This window comes from Triturus cristatus, chromosome 4_2 (assembly GCF_964204655.1).
Source record: "Triturus cristatus chromosome 4_2, aTriCri1.1, whole genome shotgun sequence".
Classification (NCBI taxonomy): Eukaryota; Metazoa; Chordata; class Amphibia; order Caudata; family Salamandridae; genus Triturus; species Triturus cristatus.
The window spans coordinates 502789396-502812703 of NC_140586.1; the positions used below are offsets into that span (position 1 = coordinate 502789396).

At 45.1% G+C, this 23308-nt stretch overlaps 1 protein-coding gene across 1 annotated transcript in view; it reads left to right on the forward strand.

Moving 5' to 3' along the window:
- LOC146834616 (atrial natriuretic peptide receptor 1-like) overlaps nucleotides 1–23308 on the forward strand; it is a 961499-nt gene that overhangs the window by 287237 nt on the left and 650954 nt on the right. The window contains exon 8 of the mRNA XM_085602083.1: nucleotides 20435–20580. Within this exon, the coding sequence (XP_085458209.1) occupies nucleotides 20435–20580 (146 nt within the window). The remainder of the gene's footprint in view (nucleotides 1–20434; nucleotides 20581–23308) is intronic.

Consider the following 23308-nt stretch of genomic DNA (forward strand, 5'->3'; position numbering starts at 1 on the left):
CATGACAACTTTGTTTCCCTTAGAATCGGAAAATGTCTCAGAATCGTGGAAACAATAGATAACAGTTTCACTCAGTCAATCGTGCATGCTTAGTTTCTCCAGAGTTACACAGAAATAGATAGACAGGCATTTCAATAAAAGGGTTTATTGAACAGTCTTGTTTCTCGTGTAAGAGATATGAGCTGTTACGATCATTAGACAGAAAGCAATATATAATACGCACAGCGTTAGCAGTAAGAAGAAATAATACTGCAATAGCATTGTCTTTTAGCTATGATATATATTCATATATACATACATAAATAACACAGGCTAAAAAGTGAATACTCGTCTGATGCTTCTAAATAGTCCTACCCTCGTGTACCTAACCTAAGTGTAGTGGGAGGTAAGAAGTAGGTGCTGTTTTCTATAGTATGGTATATACTAAGTTTAGTATGCCAAGAGTCCCTCTAGGTTCTATTCGGCTCCACACCTTTAGAATGAGCGAGGTAAGAATCTCTATCCGGGTCTGAAACTCCTAACACCCCGCGAAGGGAGTCAGAACACTGGAAGCTGGATTCTCTGCGAGCAGGGATGACAGCGTCTGGTCAGTGCGTCAGGCCGGGATATGGTCTCTTCCAAACTTGCTGTGGCGAACTGTGCAGTCAAGTCGTGCTAGGTCGTGCCGTGGTTTGAAAGGGTAGGGGAAGGCATATTTATACCTGGAAGGTGCTTAGGAATGCTAGCATTGACGTAAAGTCAGGCAGAGGAAGACGTCATGAATGAACTCCTAAGGAATAGCAGTTCATGCATAATATATGAGTTCTTGGAGAAATCAATAATCCTAGCTAGGGAAAGTCCTGTTCGGCTTAAATGTTTGGTTTCTAAGAACTCGTTGTGATATGGGAATGACGGATGTAGGTGACCATGCCTGTATTTGGTTAGCATGGCTAATGCCTAAATAAGGGCTGGGATTCTATGCCTAAATAAGGGCAAAGCGAGTTGTGCCTATATAAGGACATGATTCAGGGAAACCTATATATGGGTATCTAAATCGAAACACAACACTATGGGTGGAGTATCAGTGTTCCCATGCATCAACCCATTGATTTTGGTGCATTCTCAGATTTATCATTACTGGTAGACCTAAGAATGCATAAAAATGTTACGCATCCCCAGGGGAGGCGTAACAAGGAGAAATATCTTTCTTCTTCGTAGTTTTTCCCTCTTTCTGTGTGTGTGCTGTATTCGGTAGCACACATTGAAAGAGGAAAATGCCTCAGGGAATTCTTTTTTTCAGGAAAGTGTCCCTTCCTGAACAAAAATCAATCCTGCTGCATAGATTCAAGAGTGCCTGCATTGGTGCTAAGCAGCACATTGTGCACCAGCACAGGAAAAATACAGGGATGCACTGTATAATGTTAAATATGGAGCATTCCTGCCCTCTCCATATCATGCAGCACAGTGCAGCAAGGTGGCTTGCTGTGCTGCGTGATTTTTTTTTATAAATATGCCCCTTAACCTTTACACCACTAGTTCATTTCCTTCACCATTTGCCATTACCTCCCTGGAAAGTTACATAACACAGTTCTCCGTAACCAATTTTACAGCACTTTTTTTTATTAGAAAAGCGCAAATACTGTGTCAATGATTGGGAATGTCATAGTGCACAGAACTCCAACACCAGCAATATTAAGTTCATAAAAAGGTTAACAATTTAGAGAGACAGAAAAAAGCTATTTGGTACAATAAGCCTGAGTTTTAGAAGGAGTTCAGTTGCAACCAGGATGTCTAAAATTATGGCTGCTTTGTTTGTGCCTTGGATGGGATAAATAAGTCCATTCACACACCCTTCAGACCACCACATTGATTCTGATTCCAAGTTGTGAATTACACAAGGGCAAGGAAGACACTTGTATCATCCTAGAGATCTATGGACAAAAAATGCGGCAGATGTGTAATAATGAGATTATCATTTGTGTGCCAGATTTGACTATGGGGATTTTTGAGGGGGGGTGGACAGAATGCCTTACCCACCTCAGATCCTTCGGGTGGGTGGTAGGGTCCAATGTGGAGGGGCGGGACTGATTGGTTGTTGGCATGAGGACGGGGATGGAGACATTAAGGTTTTTAGACTTATGTAGGTATGTTGGGGGTGCCATTTTAGTTCATGGTACACCCCAGCTGGTAGGGGCAGTAGCAAGGTTTTTGAGGCTGTGCAGTGTAGCGAGGTCCTTTCCCCTTTAGTGAGCAGTTTTACTGTTTTGTGGCAAAGGAGTTCAGCGATAATGTGCAACAGGCCCTGATTACGCTGCAGGAAGCTGGTACGGCGGATCTTCTGTTGATAGGGGCCCTGCGACAGGCTGGTGTCACCCATGTGGCACGGGCAAGGTGGAGGTCAGCAGGGGGTGGCCTGTTTACCCCCATCCCGCAAACAGAAGTGAGGAGGGGTAAGTACAGCAAAGGGTGCAGCAGGCAGCATGGTGGGCTGGACATCACGGGCCAGGGTGCCGCGTTGCCATAGACAGGAGGGGGTGAGTATTTTTGAAGGGCGGCATCGGCGCTTCCTATGCCCCCAGGGACACCACGTTGGTGAGGGCTGCATGAGCGGTATACCGCTGTGCACAGCCGCTCTTGAAGGGGCAGGTCTTGGCACTGCCAGATGAGGCAGAGGGTGCACTTTTCGGGCAACGGCACGCCAGCGTCAGGCAGCATTAACTGTGGTTGGTCCTGCTCCTAAGCAGACGCTGAGCCTTGTGACAGAGGAATAATCCAGCTTTCAGCCCGAGAGTGTGGTGCACTTCTTGGCTACTCGGGAAAGTTTGCCATGGTGACGGTGGGGGGTGGGGCCTGTGAAGCTCAGGACCTGCTGCCATATCTTTCGAGTCCTGGCAGGCAGGCCCAGTTTTGAGACCAGTGGAGGGCATGGGAGCATTGCATCAGGACGTTTGAGGAGGGAGGGACATGCCACTTGGAGGAGTGGAAGGCTTGGGAGGGACAGGGGCTGGTAAACCTTTTCAAAGGGCCGGCACGCAGGGTTTTCAACAGGTGGTGCTTTATGTTAACTGTAGGGGGATTGTGGAGAGTGTTTTTTCTGGCAGGGTGGTTTCCCAGTGGCAAGGGGTCTCGCAAGGGTTTTCAGGTTCTAAGAGAGACCTGTTGGTGAGGGATGGGGGCAGCAGGGAGAGGTATTTCACTCCCAGAACGGGTCCTATGGTTTAGGTTGGGGAAAGGCCTTTCGGGACAGGGGGCTGGGAGGTGGGTGTAGTGCCACAACAGCCTCCTCAGCATTTCTGGGCAGGCAGGGCAGGGTCAGATTAGTGCCAACCAGGTGGTTGAGGTAGGTCCGGCAGCAGAGGTGGTATCTGTTCAACTGGGAGGGTCTGGTGCGGCCTGGCTACTCCGGTCTGAAGTAAGAGCTTGTGTCTTAGGGCCAGCTCTGTGATAGCATTGGATGACTCAGTGGAGAGGCAAAGACTGGGATCTGCGTCCACCTTGCAGGAATTTGACCCTTCTCAGGACCTTTATGATGAGCAATTTGGTGATGGTAGTGTGGGCGATTGTGAGCTGCTGGGCACAATTGCGGACTGTGGTGGTGCTTTTGGTGATGCTGAGTGGGAGCTGGATTATGGTGAGGATGAGTTCGAGGAAGGAAAGATTGTGGCGGTAGAGGTACTGAAGAGTGCATGGTGGGCAGCGCCTCAGGAGGTGCATCGAGGACACAGTAATTGTTATCGAAGGGGGAGTATTGTTTTTTTTACAGCGGCCAGTTACGGCTTTGGCAAGGGCAGTGTCCATCCAAACAGAGACAAGACCGGCATCAAGAGGGACGGCTTTGGTGCGGGCCCTACCTTTAGGCCAGGTAAGGAGGTTTGCATGGCAGCACTGCTGATGTGGGGTTGTAGTGGGGTGTAGGCTGTGGGGACTGACACAAAATGGCAAATGGAAAGCTGGCCTCCACCTGTTGAAGGGTATGTATGTGCAGGACCAAGGCACTGGCATGGAGTGAGAGGGGCAAAGTGGGAAAGAGAAGAGGAGGAAGCAGTGGTACTGTATGGGGTTGCTGGTGAGAACAAGAGCACGGGGGAAAAGAAGGAGAGCAAGGAAGTGAAGCGTAATAAGTTGCCATACATGGGAATCACAAAGCAGTTGGGAGTACACTTAATGTTGGCCACTAAGAAATGCATTTGAAAAGGGGAGTTTGTGGAAATACTTAAACTCCTGCATCGGGAGGTGAGGACGGAGAAGCGCTCCAAGGAGGAAGAGTATGAAACTGGACAGCGGTGCGGTGTTTCCTATTTATTTGAGCATGTATTGTAAGAAATTCCAGAGAGGTGTGCGGCATTGTTCAAGTACTTCGTGTAGTGTGAAAAGCACAGGCTACATTTGGGGGTTGAGCCTGGCTGCAGTACAATGAAAGATTTCGCACACGCCTTGCGGACTACACAAATGGAATCTGTGAGCAGCTGGATAATGAGCTGTTCCTCCAAATGATGAGGCCAGAACGGCCTGCCCCATCGACTTATACAGCGAGTGCTTGGCCAGTTATCTGTAAGCCCTTTTGAGGGCGTCCCACCCGGGCAGGGGTGGGTGCAGCAGGCAGGGGCCTGTGGGGAGCAGGACAACGTGTTGGTCACACAACAGGGGACAATGTCTGTGGGAGTACTTTAAGTATAGACACAAATGCTCAAAGTGGTGTGGGTAAGCACATGCTCACCCAGTGTGGACCTCAGGAGGGGCAGGTTTGGACAGCAGAGCAGGCCCGGACTGGCAATGTCGGGCACCGGGCAATCCCCCGGTAGGCTGCCAGGGGTGGGGGCCGGTTTTTTGGTAGGGGGCCGGTTCCATTCCTGGGGCCGATTTTTTGGTCCGGCGCGCGGACTCGACAAACGCGTTTGTAAGAAAATTATTTGGATAACATAAGACACTCACTGACACTCACTACTCTCTCCGTGCGGGACAGAAAAAGTACAATCATATCGCACTGTTCGCACACATCACTGTTCACACTTAGTCTCAGGCTCTCTACACTGCCTGGGCAACGCCGCCGCATTAGCCTGCAAATTCATTTATTATTATAATCACCTGCATTGGGGGGGTGGGTCGTCGGGTCGCGCTAGCGCGCTTTGCGCAGTCGCAGAAATCTCCGCCGGCGCCAGCCCCCGCGTGTGCGCGGTCTCAGTTCACCTACCTTGTGGTGACATGCGCATTGGGGTTTAGGTGCGCGTGACTCGTGACCCCGACCGAGGAGACGGAGCATTCCAGAACAGCCAGAAGACAGGGAACGCACGGGCGCCGCACCCCATAATTTATTTCTAGTACAGAGCGAGGCTGTCCATCCGTCGTCGAATCGTCGCCCGCCGCACGCAGAGGTGAGTCAGTGTGTCACTCTTTACTATTAGGCAATTGAATTATTTATTATCAGACAGCAAACGTGCAAAATTGGCACTTCTGTGGGCCGGGCCAAGGGGCTGGGCCGAGGGGCCGGGAATCGCTGCGCAGAACCGGCCGGGCCAGGGGAAAGGCCACCGGGATTAACAAAGGGTATAGGCCTTTCCCCCGGGCGGTTCTGCGCAGCGGCAGCGCACTAGCGCCCTGGGCCGGCCCCTGACTACCTACCAGGACGGTTCTTGTCTTGACGATCCTGCTGGCTGCTGCAGAGCAACCATTTGTCTGTTGTTGGTAGTTTTTAAATGCAGATAAACTGAATTGTATGGGAATAGCTCAAGAGGTTACGCATTTGTCACAGCGATCCTTGTGTTACTTGCAGTTCAGAAGTTGCTATCTTAACATAAGACAGTGACCTATGAACGGTCATCAAAGAACTGCATGCAAATTTCGCTTTTTTGTGTTGTGATGTAGTTAGAACTACTCCATTCTTTCATTATTCTAATGTTACTAAAAGAGTTTGGGCAGTTATACATTTTTATTAGTAAAGCCGACCCTGACCACTGGAGTACTCTTTAAATCCTGATTTTGTGCTTCTCCCGACCAAACCCCCATAAAATATATTACCCACCAGAATGGATGAATTGATTTCTACACCTTGTAATCCTCATTAGTTTATGTGACATTTCGTGTAAACCGATTTATTGTCTCTGTATAATGTGTGCTATGTAAAGTACTGTGACACCCTACCCTACACTCATATGAGTAGCGCAATACAACAAATGGAATGGATATGAGAGAGGGGCAACGGAGACATGAGGGGCACTAGTGGAGGGTGGCAGTGAGGGAATACCAGGAAGAGGTCATGGGGTGGGGAGGAGCTACGGGGAGATGAAAGGTGCGGGTGGCAGTGAAGGAGTCAGAGGAGGAGGTCACGGGGTGGGGGGAACTACAGACAGCTGAGGGGCACTAGTGGAGAGAGGCAGCGAGGGAAGCCGAGGAGGAGGTCATGAGGTGGGGGAACTACAGAGAGATGAGGGGCACTAATGGAGGGTGGCAGTGAGGGAAGCCGAGGAGGACGCCATGGGGCAGGGGGAACTACAGAGAGATGAGGGGCACTAGTGGAGGGTGCCAGTGAGGGAATCTGAGGAGGAGGTGGGTCACAGGCTGGAGGGGAACTACAGAGAGATGAGGGGCACTGGTGGAGGGTGGCAGTGAGGGAATCCGAGGAGGTGGTCACGGGGTGGGGGGGGAAATACAGAGAGATGAGGGGCGCTGGTAGAGGGAGCAGTGAGGGAATCCGAAGAGGTCACGGGGTGGAGGGGAAACTACAGAGAGATGAGGGGCACTGGTGGAGGGTGTCAGTGAGGTAATCCGAGGAGGAGGTCATCTGGTCATGGGTTGTGGGGCGTGGGGGGAACTACAGACAGATGAGGGGCACTGGTGGAGGGAGCAGTGAGGGAATCTGAGGAGGAGGTCATGGGGTGTGGGAGCTACAGAGAGATGAGAGGTACTGGTGGAGGGTGGTAGTTAGGGTGTGAGGAAGAGGCCATGAGGGGGAGTGGCTACGGAGAGATGAAGAGCACTGTTGGAGGGTGGTTGGTAAGTTATCTACAGAGAAAGAGGTCAAAAAAGAGGTTAAAAAGACTTTTGTACCAGCACTAAAGCCGGCCCTGTCATGGCCTTTCTGTTTGTGTTCATTTAATTAAGTCAGGTGATTAGTACAACTGTTGAGCATACTTTAACATGCATGCTGATTACATTTACTGCTATATTCAATGTTTCAAGTTTGAAGGTGATTTTACTTTTGTTATTTACTGGGAATAATGAAAGTGCAGCCCGATGGTGCCTGATATGGGGCTGGGTCCCAAGGTCAGCTGTGAGATAAGGTGCAATGGAGAGGGGTGGTAGAAAAGTCGATAATCAAGTCTGTAAGGGAGTGCGCTGCACAGTCATGGGTCAGGTGGAGGTAGTAATGAAGAGGGTTTCTCCCTGAAGGCTCGCACAGAGGGAGCCCGAGTAGAGTCACTTGCTAGATACTCCCACTTTAGAAACCTCCTCTTCCCATCAAAGGGACATTACATGGAAGAAAAGCACTTTTTAGAGTGATAACATTTAGAAAGAGTGTGTTTTACTGTACCTTGTAAGACTAAGGAGAGATAAAAGTAGGGCCCAGAAGCAGGCCTGGCTAGATATATAAGCGATAAATCAGGCCAGCAGTGGCCCACCTGAATGTACTTTTGGCCCACCCAAACAAAAATTCCTGGAGCCGGGCCTGCTACCTACACCCCCCTTTAAATAGCAGGCAACCCTTTGGTTCCTCCTTCCACCGGCGGAGTCCACTGCTGCCGGAGCGAGGTGGTGGTGGTGGGTGGGTGGCTGCCTGCCTGTGCCTGCCTGTGCCTGCGAGAGTCTGGCTATGCTAGTGCAGCACTGTGGATATGTGTGACTGTGCTCCCATTGGTGGCGCTGTTGTGCTGCTTGACTCTTGGGGGGCTGTAACTGGGGCGAAGGTTGGGGTCAGCAAGTCTGCTTAAAATATATTTTTCAGCACAAGCCCCAACTTGGGGCTTGTGCTGAAAAATGTATTTGAAGCAGACAACAGGGCTTTCTAGAGTTTATTTATGTAAAAAAAAAATTTAACACGACTGAGTCCTTTTGTTTTGTTTTCCACTGGCCACTGCCTGGTGTTGCCACTGGGCTCTGGCACTTGCGCCGCTTAGGCTAACGTGGGGGGCCTTTTTTAGCTCATGTTCAGGACAAAGGCTTTGTCCTGAACATGAAAGATAAGTCTGTTTTTTGGGAAGGAGTCCGAGCCATGTGGATTACCGAGTTTAACAGAACATACTGCCAACACGTGGCAGTCAGCCTGGTCGGCGCCGCGTTCAATCCTTACATCAGGGTGGTTGTTGTAGTGTAGTCCGCATTGTTTCCTGAATTAGGTTAGATGTTTCAATTCGGTGTCAAATTATTGTGTGGTGCACATGGATTTTTCTTGTATCTAGATGTCATTGTGATTGTGCAGTCAGTATTCACGCTAAATAACCGATGTAGTGTGCTGAGAGACAGCGCATCTTAACCGGCTGCTAACACGGTGCCTGATTTTATATTCGCTGTAGGAGGTGTGCTTCGTATTCAAGGCACACAGCGACAAGATGATGAGCTGCGCACAATATTTACATGCCTTTACTTATCTCAGTAATTTCAGCATCGCATCGACAATATCGGCGAGTGACCTCAACATAGAAGAGGGCATTGCATTGAAACACAGACATAGGCAAGTCAAAGGTGGCAGCTGCTTTTCTTTAAAGATGGTGTTTATTTTAGGGCCACACCCTTGCATTCTCCTCTCGCTACCATTATGGGGATACATTAAATAAAAACAGTACTAGACAAATCACATCTCTCGGGAGAGCAGCATTTTATTAAAGCACTCCAAAGTGTGCCCCTCGTGCACGTTCTTATTAATAAAGTTTTCACCAACTAATGCGAACAGAATTTGAAGCTAGCCTACAAGAAGTGTCTTATGGGCTCCAGGATCATTCGCGATTCTGATATAGGATTGTAATTTAACATCTTATGGTGCAGGTTATAGGGTAAAGGGCTTAGCGCTGCTACCATCTTCTTCAATGTAACTTTTGACCTCTAATGGGTCTTTGTACCCTTGTATCAGTTCCATCTGTTGAAGGTCGCCCTCGGTGCGTTCCCTATGCGCTGGCTCAGTTGCTTCATGAATCATGACTTATATTTTGTTTAATTTTCCGGATTTCAGGCCGGATTTCACAAGAAAGGAGTTTGCGCTGGTAAAATGCGCACTTGCGTGTTCAGTGCTAGTGTCTCTTTTGAAAGTCGCCTCCTGCTGCTAGGGCCTGCTCTTTTGCTGTGTGAGGAAATCAAAACGGCCCCAATCAGTTCCGCTTGGCTAGCGAGTTAGCACTTGGCAGCCATGTGCCAAACAACACTCTCCCTCCTAACCCTGGCGCACATAAACAGACACACACTCAGGGAGGCGGTGACGTGCTGGTGGGTGCAGTGAGGGAGGTTTGGGGGGGGGGGGGCAGGGCGTGACTATACCAGCAAGTTAAAGCCGAAATTGGTCGCTTCAGTGTTGAAGGGGAGGAAAGAAGTAATACCTTTCCAGGAAAGGTATTATTTCTTTGTCATGATAAAACCAATTGCTATTGGACACTTCTCCAAGTAGCCGGGATCGCGCACTTCTATACGGTGCAGCTTTTTATGCGGTTGTACATTCTGAAGCAGCGCATTGATTCAACAAGATAATCTGCGACCTCCCCCAAAACAGTGGCTTCTATTTCTGCGCTGTGTTCTTTATCTCGCAAGTACTGCTACCTCGCTGAGGCCGGCAATCAAATATGTAATCACACAAATATGCGAAATCTATAGCAATTTTACACTGATTCACTTCCTGTGGCCTGCCACTACAAAATGATATAAATAGAACATCATGCTGCAGTAAGGAGGAGAGCCTGAGGCCAGATCACATTCATCACTTAAGAGGCATTGATTGTACAGTAGCAGAAATCACGCAGTCTCGTAGAAATAACACCGGCCTTCCGCATTGAAGTTTCTACCTAACTTTTCAAAACATTCCCATTACAGTTTGCATTGCATTGCCTGCTCAACAATCTCGTTGCTATCTCTGAATAATTGTAATACTGATCTGTTGAGAATGGGACCAGATTTACCATACCACACTAAATGTCCACCACTGTGACCCCCCCATCCCCCATGGCACAAGATCACTAAATTGTACTGATAAAGGAGATAATTGTACGTTATGGTTACAAGGCCAGTGTCATATGTTGAAATCCCCCAGTGACGCAATTAAAGCCAGGAAATGCTGGAGAAGAGGGAAAGGAAAGGGGGGAATAATGGAAATTTGGGGGGAGAAACTTGGAGGAGATAACGAGAAAGACGTCCTGTTCACTCATAAGCTTGATAAAGGATCCATTTTGCCCTTTAGGAGCAGGTCCATGTACACCATAGTACCCCCTAGTAATGGTTGCTCACTGCGCTTGCTCGATACACACCATGTGGGGGCTGGTCTCACTTTTACTTCTCTCTGATTTACTACTTGTGCCTATTTTTGGTGCTCTCTGAAAGAATGTCTATGGGTACATATGACTGGGTGGGTAACCTGGTGCTCTTGAAGGTCATCATCTACTATTTACTGTGGTTTGAAAGTTGATACAATTGACTATGTAATGAAAAATGTGCTGTAAAATTTACAATTTTGGTCGGTTGTTTTTCAAAAATTAAGTTCTCCTTTACACGTGTCAAGGTTTGCCCAAACCCCCCTAATAGCGGTCGGGCTCGCTCGCTGCGCGCTGGACGGGGGCTGATCTGCCAAATTTGACGGGGGCTGGTCTGCCAAATTTTGCCAGGGCTGATTTCAGTTCTCAGTCCTGCAGTCACAGGAATGTCAGGAGGGTTTGTAGTTGTTTCAGGATTTGATGCACAATGTGGGTGTTCCATTGGTGAAGGAAGAGACAGTGGGGCTAGTGCAGGTGCTTACCTTTTTGGGAGTTAAGTTGGATTCCCACAGGGTGGAGATCAGATTGTCAGAGAAGAAAAGGCAGCATTGTAAAGAGATTAAGGACAGGATGTTGGACAACACCAAGGTCTTCAACACCAATCTTCACTGGGAAGACCCCTAAGATAAGCAGGTGAATGCTGTCAAAATCTTCCTAGCAGACCACTCCCTGATCCAAGCCTGTTCACTACCAACTCGTTCCAAAAGTGCTACACTCAACTTGATCATCTCCAAAGAAAAAGTGGTGGAATCTATCTCGATCATCCCATGCGGGATGTATGACGTTACAACGCACACTATTACAACGCATGCACTTACAACGCATTTTTTACAACGCATAATCCATTACAACGCATGACATTACAACGCATGACACTACAACGCATTTTAAAAAAATACCTTTACAACGCACTACCATTACAACGCATACTACCTTTACAACGCATACCATTACAACGCATAATATTAAATTACATTTAAGGTAAGTATTAGATAGTATAGGGGTAAAAATTACTATTCTAACTCCAGGGGGTGCAACAGTAGGGTAAGTGTTGGATAGTGTAGGGGTAAAAATTACTATTCTAACTCCAGGGGGTGCAACAGTAGGGTAAGTGTTGGATAGTGTAGGGGTAAAAATTACTATTCTAACTCCAGGGGGTGCAACAGTAGGGTAAGTGTTGGATAGTGTAGGGGTAAAAATTACTATTCTAACTCCAGGGGGTGCAACAGTAGGGTAAGTGTTGGATAGTGTAGGGGTAAAAATTACTATTCTAACTCCAGGGGGTGCAACAGTAGGGAAAGTGTTGGATAGTATAGGGGTAAAAATTACTATTCTAACTCCAGGGGGTGCATCAGTAGGGTAAGTGTTGGATAGTATAGGGGTAAAAATTACTATTCTAACTCCAGGGGGTGCATCAGTAGGGAAAGTGTTGGATAGTATAGGGGTAAAAATTACTATTCTAACTCCAGGGGATGCATCAGTAGGGTAAGTGTTGGATAGTATAGGGGTAAAAATTACTATTCAAACTCCAGGGGGTGCATCAGTAGGGTAAGTGTTGGATAGTATAGGGGTAAAAATTACTATTCTAACTCCAGGGGGTGCATCAGTAGGGTAAGTGTTGGATAGTATAGGGGTAAAAATTACTATTCTAACTCCAGGGGGTGCATCAGTAGGGTAAGTGTTGGATAGTATAGGGGTAAAAATTACTATTCTAACTCCAGGGGGTGCATCAGTAGGGTAAGTGTTGGATAGTATAGGGGTAAAAATTACTATTCTAACTCCAGGGGGTGCATCAGTAGGGTAAGTGTTGGATAGTATAGGGGTAAAAATTACTATTCTAACTCCAGGGGGTGCATCAGTAGGGAAAGTGTTGGATAGTATAGGGGTAAAAATTACTATTCTAACTCCAGGGGGTGCATCAGTAGGGTAAGTGTTGGATAGTATAGGGGTAAAAATTACTATTCTAACTCCAGGGGGTGCATCAGTAGGGTAAGTGTTGGATAGTATAGTGTAATATTATGCGTTGTAATGGTATGCGTTGTAATGGTAGTATGCGTTGTAATGGAATGCGTTGTAATGGTAGTTTTTAAAAATGCGTTGTAGTGTCATGCGTTGTAATATCATGCGTTGTAATGGATTATGCGTTGTAAAAAATGCGTTGTAATGGTAGTGCGTTGTAAAAGTTGCGTTGTAAAGGTTGTTCCCCTCCCATGCGATTAGTCAGGCCATCATATTATTACTTTCCAAATACCCACCACAAAAAGGAAAATGTCCTCACAGCAAATAAAGCCCAGACATTGGGTTAGAGACACGAAAACCTTAACTGGAACAATCTAACTTCCTACTGGGAGAAAGACCTCCTTCCTCCTAATAACATGTCCAACGTCAATTAACTCACCGATCACTACAACTCCACGATGACCAAACTAATTGACCACTTAGCCCCAACAAAACTCAAAAGAATACCGGGCAAAGACAAAAACCTGTGGTTCAACGGAGCCCTGAATGAAGAAAGACGTAAACTGATACTAACTGAACGGAAATGGAGGCAAAATCCCTCTTCCAATCAACTTAAACTGCTAAGGAAGTCTAGAAACACCTATAACAAAAGTATTCTAAAATCTAAGAAAGACTTCTTTAAATCGGAACTAAACAATGCCAAAAATAGACCGAAGGAACTCTTTGTAGTGTTAAAACAGCAATCAAACAAACTGGCCAAAACCGCACTCCTGAGTTCAAAATCTCAGCTAAGTAGTTAAGAATCTTCTTCCTTCTTCATCGCTAAAGCAAACTCTCTACAGAACAAGCTCAGGACGGCCGCAAACAACTCAGCTACCCATAAGAACACTCAAGCTGAAGGTCTAATCCAACTTGCTCTGCCTATGCCCAAGAATAATGCTCAATGGTTAACGTTCAAACTTTACGTTCTCAGAGATATTACAAAAACCTTAGCAACTATCAAACCCAACAACCACTTCAATGACCCTCTCCATTCAAAATGCATATCTCCCATCTACCATATCATCTCCCCTCTATGGATCAAAATCATCAATGCATCACTCTTGCAAGGTTCCATCCCGGATTGTCTAAAAATTGATCAAGTCATCCCCGTCTTAAAAAAACCTACAGAAAACCACTGGGACCCCAATAACTTCTGACCAATAACCAACATTCCCATGCTAGCCAAGGTTTTGGAAAAATGTGTTCAACAACAATTAAACCAACACATCACGGATTTCAAGCTACTGGATGACTGCCAATCAGGATTTAGACCCGGGCCTCGCACCGAAACAGCAATTCTACAGATAGTTGATGACACCCTACTTGCTCTGGACCATAATGAAACCTGTCTGCTAGTGCTGCTTGACCTCTCGTCCGCTTTCGACACTGTTAATCACAGCAAAATCCTGGAGAGGCTAGAAAACAGAATGGGACTATCATGCACAGTCCTTCAATGGTTTGAATCCTTCTTAGAAAACAGAACGCAAAGGTTTATGGCGAATAAAAATCTTTCGCCTCCATCCCCTAATCTATTTGGCAGTTCAGGCATTAGTCATCTCGAGATTGGAATACGGATGTGCAAATCTATCGGGTCTTCCCAAGATCTCAACAGCCCCTTTAAAAGGCTGTCTCAACGCAGACGCTAGACTCTTTACAGGGTCTAGAAAATCTGACCATATCTTGCCACACCTGAAGGTGCTCAACTGGCTGCCCCACAAAGCGAGAATACACCTAAAGAAGGCCTGCATTACACATAAAGCATTACACCACAAAACTCCCCAATATCTTGCCTAGAAACCTACTATATCTGGAGGAAACAGACACTTTAGGAGCTCCGACAATTTTCTCCTGAAAGCTTATGCTTCAGCAACAAAAAAACATTTGATAGAGCATTTTCTGGAGCTGCACCAAGAATCTGGAACTCTCTCCCTCCGAGCATCAGAAAAACCCCTTCATCAACATTATTTAAAAAGGAAGCTAAAACCTTCCTGATGAGCAAATTCCTCCCTTAATTCCTTAGCAATTTTCACTCACTGGGGCTCTATAAACTTCAACAGATAACTTTCCGACTTGCCCCTCTCTTGGAGTGACTCTCCCCATTTTGGCGATCACAAGATCCGACTCCTGAGGAAGCTCTACCTTAGATATCACTCCTGCTTGCAATGAACCAATACGTTATTCTAAACTCACATCTATGATATCCGTGATGACAGCCTCGCCAAATATGATTTGAACTGAACAACCGATTTCTACTTAGTATGTCATTATCGATTTGTACTTTTGCGAACTTCATATATGCCAGATATCTATCTGTAGGACCCTACTAAACTGTGAATTTGTTGCTCTGTACTGTGAAGCACTCTGATACCGTATTCAGGGTCTTGTTCGCGCTATAGAAAACACAAAAAATAAATAAATAAGGTGCAGATGAAAAACATATAGGTCTGGCTAGCTCATTTGAACTTTGCGTGCAGGGCAGTAAAGGCAGGCAGGACGTTCTGTAGGAGGTTGGGTGGGGCTCTGGCAGGGATGACTTTTCTATGGAAGAGGAATGGGGTGATGACTTTTCCTCACCACAGGGTATGCCTCAAGGAGGAAATGCAGAAGGATTTTCTTGAGGGAATGCAATGGTATTCCCATTGTGGAACAGAAGGAGCAATTGGAGTGGTCTGTTCAGTTATTTTCTGACACAGCAGGTGGCAACGGTTTTGGAATCATTTGGCAGGGTCTCTGTTGTGTGAAGGAGTGGCCAGAGGTGTGGAAACGAGGGGGAGGGCGGAGGATTGCTTTCCTCGAGTTCTTTACATTGTTGGTGCAGTGTGTTTGTGGGGGCACCAGTTTGCTAACAGACGGTACTGCTCAACATGTAGGTGGTGAGCATTAGCAATCGACAGTCGGAGCGGGACCCAAAAGTATGACAACTGTTGCGGGTTTTCTGTGGTAGAGTGTTTGCGCGCAGATGTCACTTACAAAGCACAACATATTGCAGGAGTAAACAATGAAATTGCCGATGCTCTTTCTTGTTTCCAGTGGGCGAGCTTTCTTGGTCTTTCACCATGGGCCGATGAGGCGCAGACTGTGATGCCAGCTCATTTGTGGCTCTCGGCTCATTGTTTGAGTCTACCTACAAGGTGCACTGTCTTGCATGGGATTAGTTTGTGAAGTCGGGGTGGCGTGGTGTAGGGCGAAGACGGGGGTCAAGCCAGACGGAATGATGTGGTACATTTCATTATGTCTCTGATTGACAAGGGTTTGTCCGCCGTCACCATAGCTGGTAAGTTGACAGGCATGGCATTCGATGAGAAGCTGTTGTGGGGGTAGAAGGAAATGGGGAAGCTGAGTTTGGAAGGCTGGTCAAGAGAGAGGGGCACTTGGTCGAGACATTTTGAAACAGATTATTTCAATGCTGCCGAGTATCTGCAGGGATGATGGGGAGCTGCTGCTGTTTGCTGTGATTATGGTTTGGTTATTTTTTTGTCTAACTCTGGGTTATGGAGGTGGTCTGCAGAGATTTGTTGGCAGGCTGTCCGGATGTTTTCTGTGGCGGTTCAAGTGCGGCTCTCAAAGTCAAAAATAGACTGGTTGGGTAGGGGCATCTGTGTTGTGATTAGAGCGTATCTGTATGCACAGGTTTGACCCATGAGAATGGTGAATTGCACTGTGCCAGCAAGGGGTGCAGGGGGTTTGGGGAGATCTTTTGGCATACGGATGGGACTCGATTTTTCAACATCGCATGTTTTGGGGGTTTTGCGATAGGTGCACAGCACTTTGGGGTATGGGGCACAGAATTTTGGGTCCCACTCATTTTGGGTCGAAATGGAGGCATAATCCAGTGGTTGGACAGTGGTGGGGATTTAACGTGTAGGGAGGTGGCCTTCAGATTGTTATCAACGCCATTTGCGACTGGGATGGGTTTTTTATGATGTGCATTAACACAAGTCTTTTTTTTCCTAGGTTTCATTGCAGGCCCAGTGAGAGGGCACATTGAGGTTTGGATTTGTGAGCACTCTTTCATGAAGTGGGCAGCAAGGCAAGCTGAAAACAGGATAAGGACGACAATTGGGACTGCCTGATACGGTGGTGCAGTTAAAACGGTTTGGAAGGGGGGGCCTGCTGTGGCAAGAGTTATTGACCAAGTTACATTTTCTAGCAATGACTTAGTGCAGTTGAAGGGATTGGCTCTGGTCAAGAGTGTAAAGAACAACTTGGAGGAGATAAAAGCAACATGGTCTGGTGCCACTATTGTGCTGATCGAGTTATACCTAGAAGAGTCTGGCAGGGGGGCATCGAAACCAGGGGCTATTGATAGTGCAAGGAGGAAAGGGAACAGAGAATTGCGGAAGTTCTGCAAGACAGATGGTTTGGTTTTGCTTGAACACTGTGACAAAAAATATAAGATGGTGGAGTTCTTTTGAGAATTTGGGCTGTATCTGTCCATCTATGGGATGGAACTGCATTTGATGCAGGTGCGGAACGTGCTGGAAGAAATGTTGCATTTGCCGGTGGGCTATGTAACTGCTTTTACCAGGGGGTGGTGGGGGGGGTACAGTAAAACTCAGTGATTTTTTTGGTAGTGGGTGGTAGACAACTTTAAAAGTTATTGCAAGAAACGCTGGTCAGGTTGAGAGCCAGTTGAGATTTCAGGGGGAAGGAGAGGGGGAGTTGAATGGAATAAGATGGAAACAGTGGTGTATGCACAAGAGTTGGATGCATGGAGTTTGAGTGAGGAGATTTGTGATTGGATTTGTGGTTGGTTTGGTTTGTGAAGGCTTCCTTAGGAGAGGGAGAGGACGATTTGGATAGCTATTCAAGATCTATAGTGGAGGCCCGATTGATGTTTAGTATGTAAGGCATGGAGCCAAGGATAGTTATAAAGCTAGTGCACCTGTTTCATTAAATCATTAAAGCGGCCTTTTGCACACTATTATGGAGTTAGTCATTCTTGGATACGTCATCCCACCCAATGGGGTTTTGGGGGGGAGGGGGCAGAATGCCCTAACCCCGGAATCTTCAGGCAGGTGGTAGGGTCCAAGAGCGAGTGTGGCCCTGATCGATCAGAGTGCGGGGTGGGCCTATTAATGTTTTTCAGGTTATGTAGATATATTGGGGTGCCATTTTAGTTTATGGTACACCCAAGCTGGTGGGGACAGTAGCGAGGTTTCCCCTGTTTTCTAATTTTGGTGAGGCAGGTGCGCAAGGGCAAGGATTTTTTTGTGTATTGCCACTGTTGATGAGCAGGTGCCTTGGCGGGTTGTAGACAAGTTTAAAAGTTATTGCACAAATGTTGGTCAGGTTGGGACCCAGTTGAGATTTCGGGGGGAGTGGAGGGGGAGTTGAAGAATGGAATAAGATAGAAACAGTGGTGTAGGCATGTGGATTGGATGCAGGGAGTTTGAGTGAGGAGATTTGTTACTGGATTTTTGTTTGGCTATGGTTTGTGAAGGGTTGCTTAGGGGAGGAGGGGGGAGGATTTGGATAGTAATTCAAGATGTATAGTGAGGCCCAATTGATCTTTAGTATGTATGGCGTAAAGCCAAGGTTTTTTATAAAGTTTGTGCACCTGTTATATTAAAGCGGCCTTTTGCACACTATTAAGAAGTCATTCATTCTTGAATATGCCGTAACTCCTGAATTTATAGTGATTTTATGTTAAAACATTTTTAGAAAAATGTGGTTTGGGGGAAAAGTGGTTCTGTAAAGACTTATTCAGACTCCCCCTGACCCTATATAAGTCAATCAATTAAGACAGGGATTTTGAGGTCATGGGTTTTCTGTGGTCATAGGCATTTGGGAGGGGAGGAACAAGTCAAAAAGACTGTTGTCTGATTAAACAGAGTTATTTTTTGATTGTAGGTTTCTTCTTGGACATGGGTAATAAATAGGCCTGGGCGAAAATTTAGTTCCGTTCGCGGAAATTGCGATAATTTGACATTTTCGCGTTCCGCGGAGAGCGCGAAATTGTCAAAATTTCCGCTTTCCGCAGCTTGGCGATAATTTGTTTTTTGCTCGCGCTGTAAAATAATACATTCTCGCGCGCGCGCAATCGCCTTACCTGAATCCCTACGTTCGCCGACAAGTTTTCTTAATCCGGTCGCGTTCTCCATGAGATGTTGTATTGTTTTTAGCCATTTGCGCTGTCTCACGACAGTTCGCGCCCGCAGTGACATCATGCGTCGCGCGATCATGTCTTTCTTCTCGCGATCATGCACCGCGAGACAACTCAAAACAAGATGGCCGCGCCCGCAAGCAACCACATGGGTAAGTTGGCGACCCGCAACCATGCAGAAAATCTCGCGAACATGCGGGAAAAAAACTTCCGCATCTTCGCGATATTTCCGCTTGTTTGCGATAATGTAAAAAATTTTCGCGATAATTTGCGAAAGTGGATTTCGCAAATTCCGCCCACCCCTAGTAATAAACATCGGCCAACACATGTTAGATTATAACCTAAGGTCTTTGGTGTCCATTTTTCTTTGGATTCGCCCACAATAAGCAACAAACTAATGGTAAAGGTGGTGAAACCACTTGTTTGTGAAACACGTTTGCTGACATTTGTTGCCCTTACATACAGTTTTTCATAAACAGCCTTCACAAAGATCTTTGGAAACCTTGCCAAAGCTCATGAAGTTTACAATTTCCCACATATGCATTAAAATGATGACTTTTGCAACAATTAATTTATGAAATATTTATTATGATAGAGAAAAAATCTACATAAATTTTTCATCTGAGTTTGAATAGAGTGCAAATTATCCTGCAATGACAATTTTCTTAAAATATGCAGCAAACCTTGACACGTGTAAAGGAGAACTTAATTTTTGAAACTTTGGAAATTTGGAAAATCAGGAATTTCATGAAATTTTGCTAGTTTAAAGAGCATATCACACAACAAATCGTGCTTAGTTTAAAGAGGTACAACTTGTTTCTAGAGCTGTTGTTTTAAACAAAATACGGTAATTCAGGCTGACAGTCTTAGAAGAGAAACATATCAAGACATAATGATGGTATGAGATCTGAGAAATGTAATCATAGCGTGAACATGTAGACTACTAGTTGGAGGTATATCTGATTATGTGTAAGCATACATATTTACTGCCGGGGAACAACCTTTACAACGCAACTTTTACAACGCACTACCATTACAACGAAACTGTTACAACGCAAGTGGATTTACAACGCATGCCATTACAACGCAAGTCTTTACATCGACTTGCGCTAGATGGCGTGCTAACATTACAAATAGTGTAGTTTACTATTCCAACACCTTCCCTACTGTTAAGTGGACAGGAGTTGGAATAGTAAATTACACTTTTCTAATGTTAGCACGCCATCTAGCGCAAGACGATGTAAAGACTTGCGTTGTAATGGCATGCGTTGTAAATCCACTTGCGTTGTAACAGTTTTGTTGTAACAGCATGCGTTGTAACAGCACACGTTGTAACGTCATACATACATTTACTGCCAGTTTCACATATAGACAATAGTATACTGTATACATTTCAAGTTTATGTTTAGTATAATCATTGCCATACAAGGACCTGGGATTTCAGATTACAGTTTCTTTAGAGGATCCTCATTTTGATATTTGATTTAGTGGTTGCTTGAGATGTGTCTTGCTTTCATTAACCTGGAGCATAAATAAGTGCAGCCCTAAATTCTTCAATGGATGTAGAACTAAGAAGCAACTTTCTGTGCAATTTCCTTAGGCATTCCAGAGGTACAGTGTTTATTGCAGTCATGTATTTCAGAAGATCAGTTGTTCAATGTTTGTAGAAATAAAGAAGTCTGTTCAATGTTTTGTAAACCACTCTTCAACTACCTACTTTTTATATGCATATCTAACCCTATATTTTCACAGCTTTGTCTCAGTTCTACACTCAGTATTTACACAAATAATGCAAGTCCTCTGTATCAATGTTTTTTGATTGTATATGGTTGAAATTATGTAGCTACAAATAATTAAATACATAGTTAGAAAGTGCTGATTGGCTTCTTCTACTCTGCTTTACTAGTGTGTGGGGACAACATCTGCAGTCCCCAAGAAGGATGTTCTTTGTGCCCAGCAGACTGTGGTCCTTGTCCCATGTCTACAAGCATCAAAATAGCAGTAGGACTTCCACTTGCCTTGTTTTTCAGTGGATTCGTATGTGGACTTGTGGTATGTTCCAATTATATTTAAGAGCTATTGGGAATTTCTTTAGAAAAAAATTATGTTCATTATTTCGTGGCATCTTTAATACTGGTTAGCATTTTTTTAAAAAGATTTTTCTAACATGTTACTTAATGATTTTAAACAAGGTTTTCTGGGCAGCTTTGTTTTTTGGATACATCAGAATAAAATATGACTATATTAGCAGAATGAACAGATTAAGTCCAGGCAGTTTGCCAGGCTCTATTTGTTTGACCACATAATGATAGCTAGGCAGTATAGAAGCAATGCATTTGTCACTGATGAGCATTAAAAAACATAGTCCTAAGACTTTTTGTGTCTTCTAGGTGGGAACTTCAAGAGGAGCAAAATGCACCATAATAGGTCTATGAGGGTAAAGTTATTTTTAAATGTTAAAATCTTTGGGATTCAAAAATCACATGGCAGTAAAAAATGTCAGAAAAATGGGAAGATTACCAATAAGTATTAGGTGAAAATGATAAGGTATTGTAAAGGCTAATTGATAAGGCCCGTATTATGAATGGACATTGTCCTGTCGACTCAGTGTGCTCAATTTTACCAATAAAAGAGGTATTCTTACTACCAAGTTGTGGAATTAGCCTGAATCTTAAATTGATACCATGTATTCCTTTAAAGCATGGAGCATATCATGTGGAAATCTGTGCTACTGCAAACAATTACCACATGTCAAATAATAGTTCTGGGCTTGTATCTAGAGCCATATTTTTCAAGGTTTCATCTGGAGGGTTTCTCCTCTGAAATCAATGCAGTATTACGACATGTAATACTACCATGTGACTCACATACCATGTTGGGTAGAAACATGGGTTCCCCTTCAAAGTGTGATTAAAGGCAAACGTGTAGTAAAGACAACTGGCAGTATTAACAAATATATTAAGGGTGAGCAGTAGTGTCAGCATTCAATAAACACACACTAGTACAATAAATGATTGTGCAGCCCAGGGCTTGACTTTCAACAAGAAAAGTACTTTAATCCACTCTAGAACTAGATAGCATACATATGAAAATGTACGATACAATTTAGGGGTCCATGAGAAGTCCGCCCGCCATCCTAGCGGTGCTGGGATCAGCCGCCAGTGGTGCAGCGGTCCCGCACCGCCAATTAGGATTCGACCGCCACCATGGTGGTCGCATCCCGCATATTCAACATTGTGGCGGGCGGTGCTGTGAGCAGCACCCACCACAATGTAGAAAATGCATGTTGTGCATTGGCATGCACAACGTGACAGGCACCGCTTGTGCGGCGCCACACCCCAGCAGTTACGTCAGACCTATGGACCGCCGTACTCGTAATCAGGCTCATAATCTATCATTAGCAAAACCCTACTGACAGACATATCAACCCCATGGATGGCCACCAGGCCACAGAGGAAATATACCAGGAGTAGAGGGGGATACATGTGATTGTTGGCCCACACGAAAGCCATCTACTAGAAGAATTTTGGACATTCTCCAGAAACATGTAATCAATGTCAATCTGCTGGAAGGTTTAAGTCACAGATTTATCCTTCAATCTGCTCCTCAAGGTCCTTGATACTTCACAGCCATCTTGTACATGCCCAAAAATGTTACCGTAAAGAGGACTTTTTAAAGTAATATTGATCATTGTGAGCAGTCTGAAAATGTATATTACACAACATTGTTCTATCTTTGATTTTAGTTTTAAAAACTAAAGTGTATTAGTGTGAAAGAGGGAATAAGAAGCACTTTATATCACCTATGGGTGATTCAACTTATTTGAAAATAAATGATTGCTATAATAGAGCACATGATATTTTGGTATGAGATATTCCACATAGCTTATATTCAGTGGTACAGATGAACGCATTCTTGGGGGATAGGGTTTGTACACAACATCCATCCATAAACCCAAATTTCTCATAGGGTTAAGGTGAGGTATATGGTGATGTGGAGGCTGTGGGGAAAATGTTTTGGTCATGGGCTGGGTTGCACTAAAGTTAGGAAAATTATTTATTTGTTATTTTTATCTGTCGCCTTTGTTTATTCTTTTGCTTTTTTACTTTTTTGTATTCGTTATTTCAGCTCTCAATGGATGATTGCAAGTTTTTCTGAAATTATAGTTCCCTTAGTTCCCCTGAGTACCCTATTGTGAGTATCTGATATTCTGGTTTTTGATTTTGGGCCTAGCCACACACTAATCTATTGTGTATACAGGTGTCTACGCCTGTGAATTAACATGTGAGAGGTCCTGAAACCTGTCCTGTGACCTGGCTGGAAGAATTCACCAATGCTTTCATTAGATTGACAGTGGACCACTGTCCCAAATACAGGTTTAGTACATTGAGAGTTGATGTTAGCATACAGTGTTTTGTGTATACAGGGCTTTGCCAGATCTTTCAACCTGTGTCACTGGAGTTCAGGCTTCCTGGCCCACCTTTGTAAAGTTATACTTCTACACACCAATACATTTTCTAGCACTAACATCTCAAGTATATGTTATGTGTTTGAGTACGTGGACTGCGTATTACGTGCATTTTGTGTGCCTGGGTAATGGAGGCCAATAGGGTTCATTCTGGTTGTGTGGAAGATGAAGGTGAGGTTTCCACACACAGGGGAAGTGTCTTGCTGGCATTCCAGAAGCTGGAGGGAGAAGATGTAGAAACTGAAGCAAGGAGAGAGTACACAAGGCTCTTTGATGAGAAGAGCTGCTACTTAGCCTTAAAATGGCACTGCC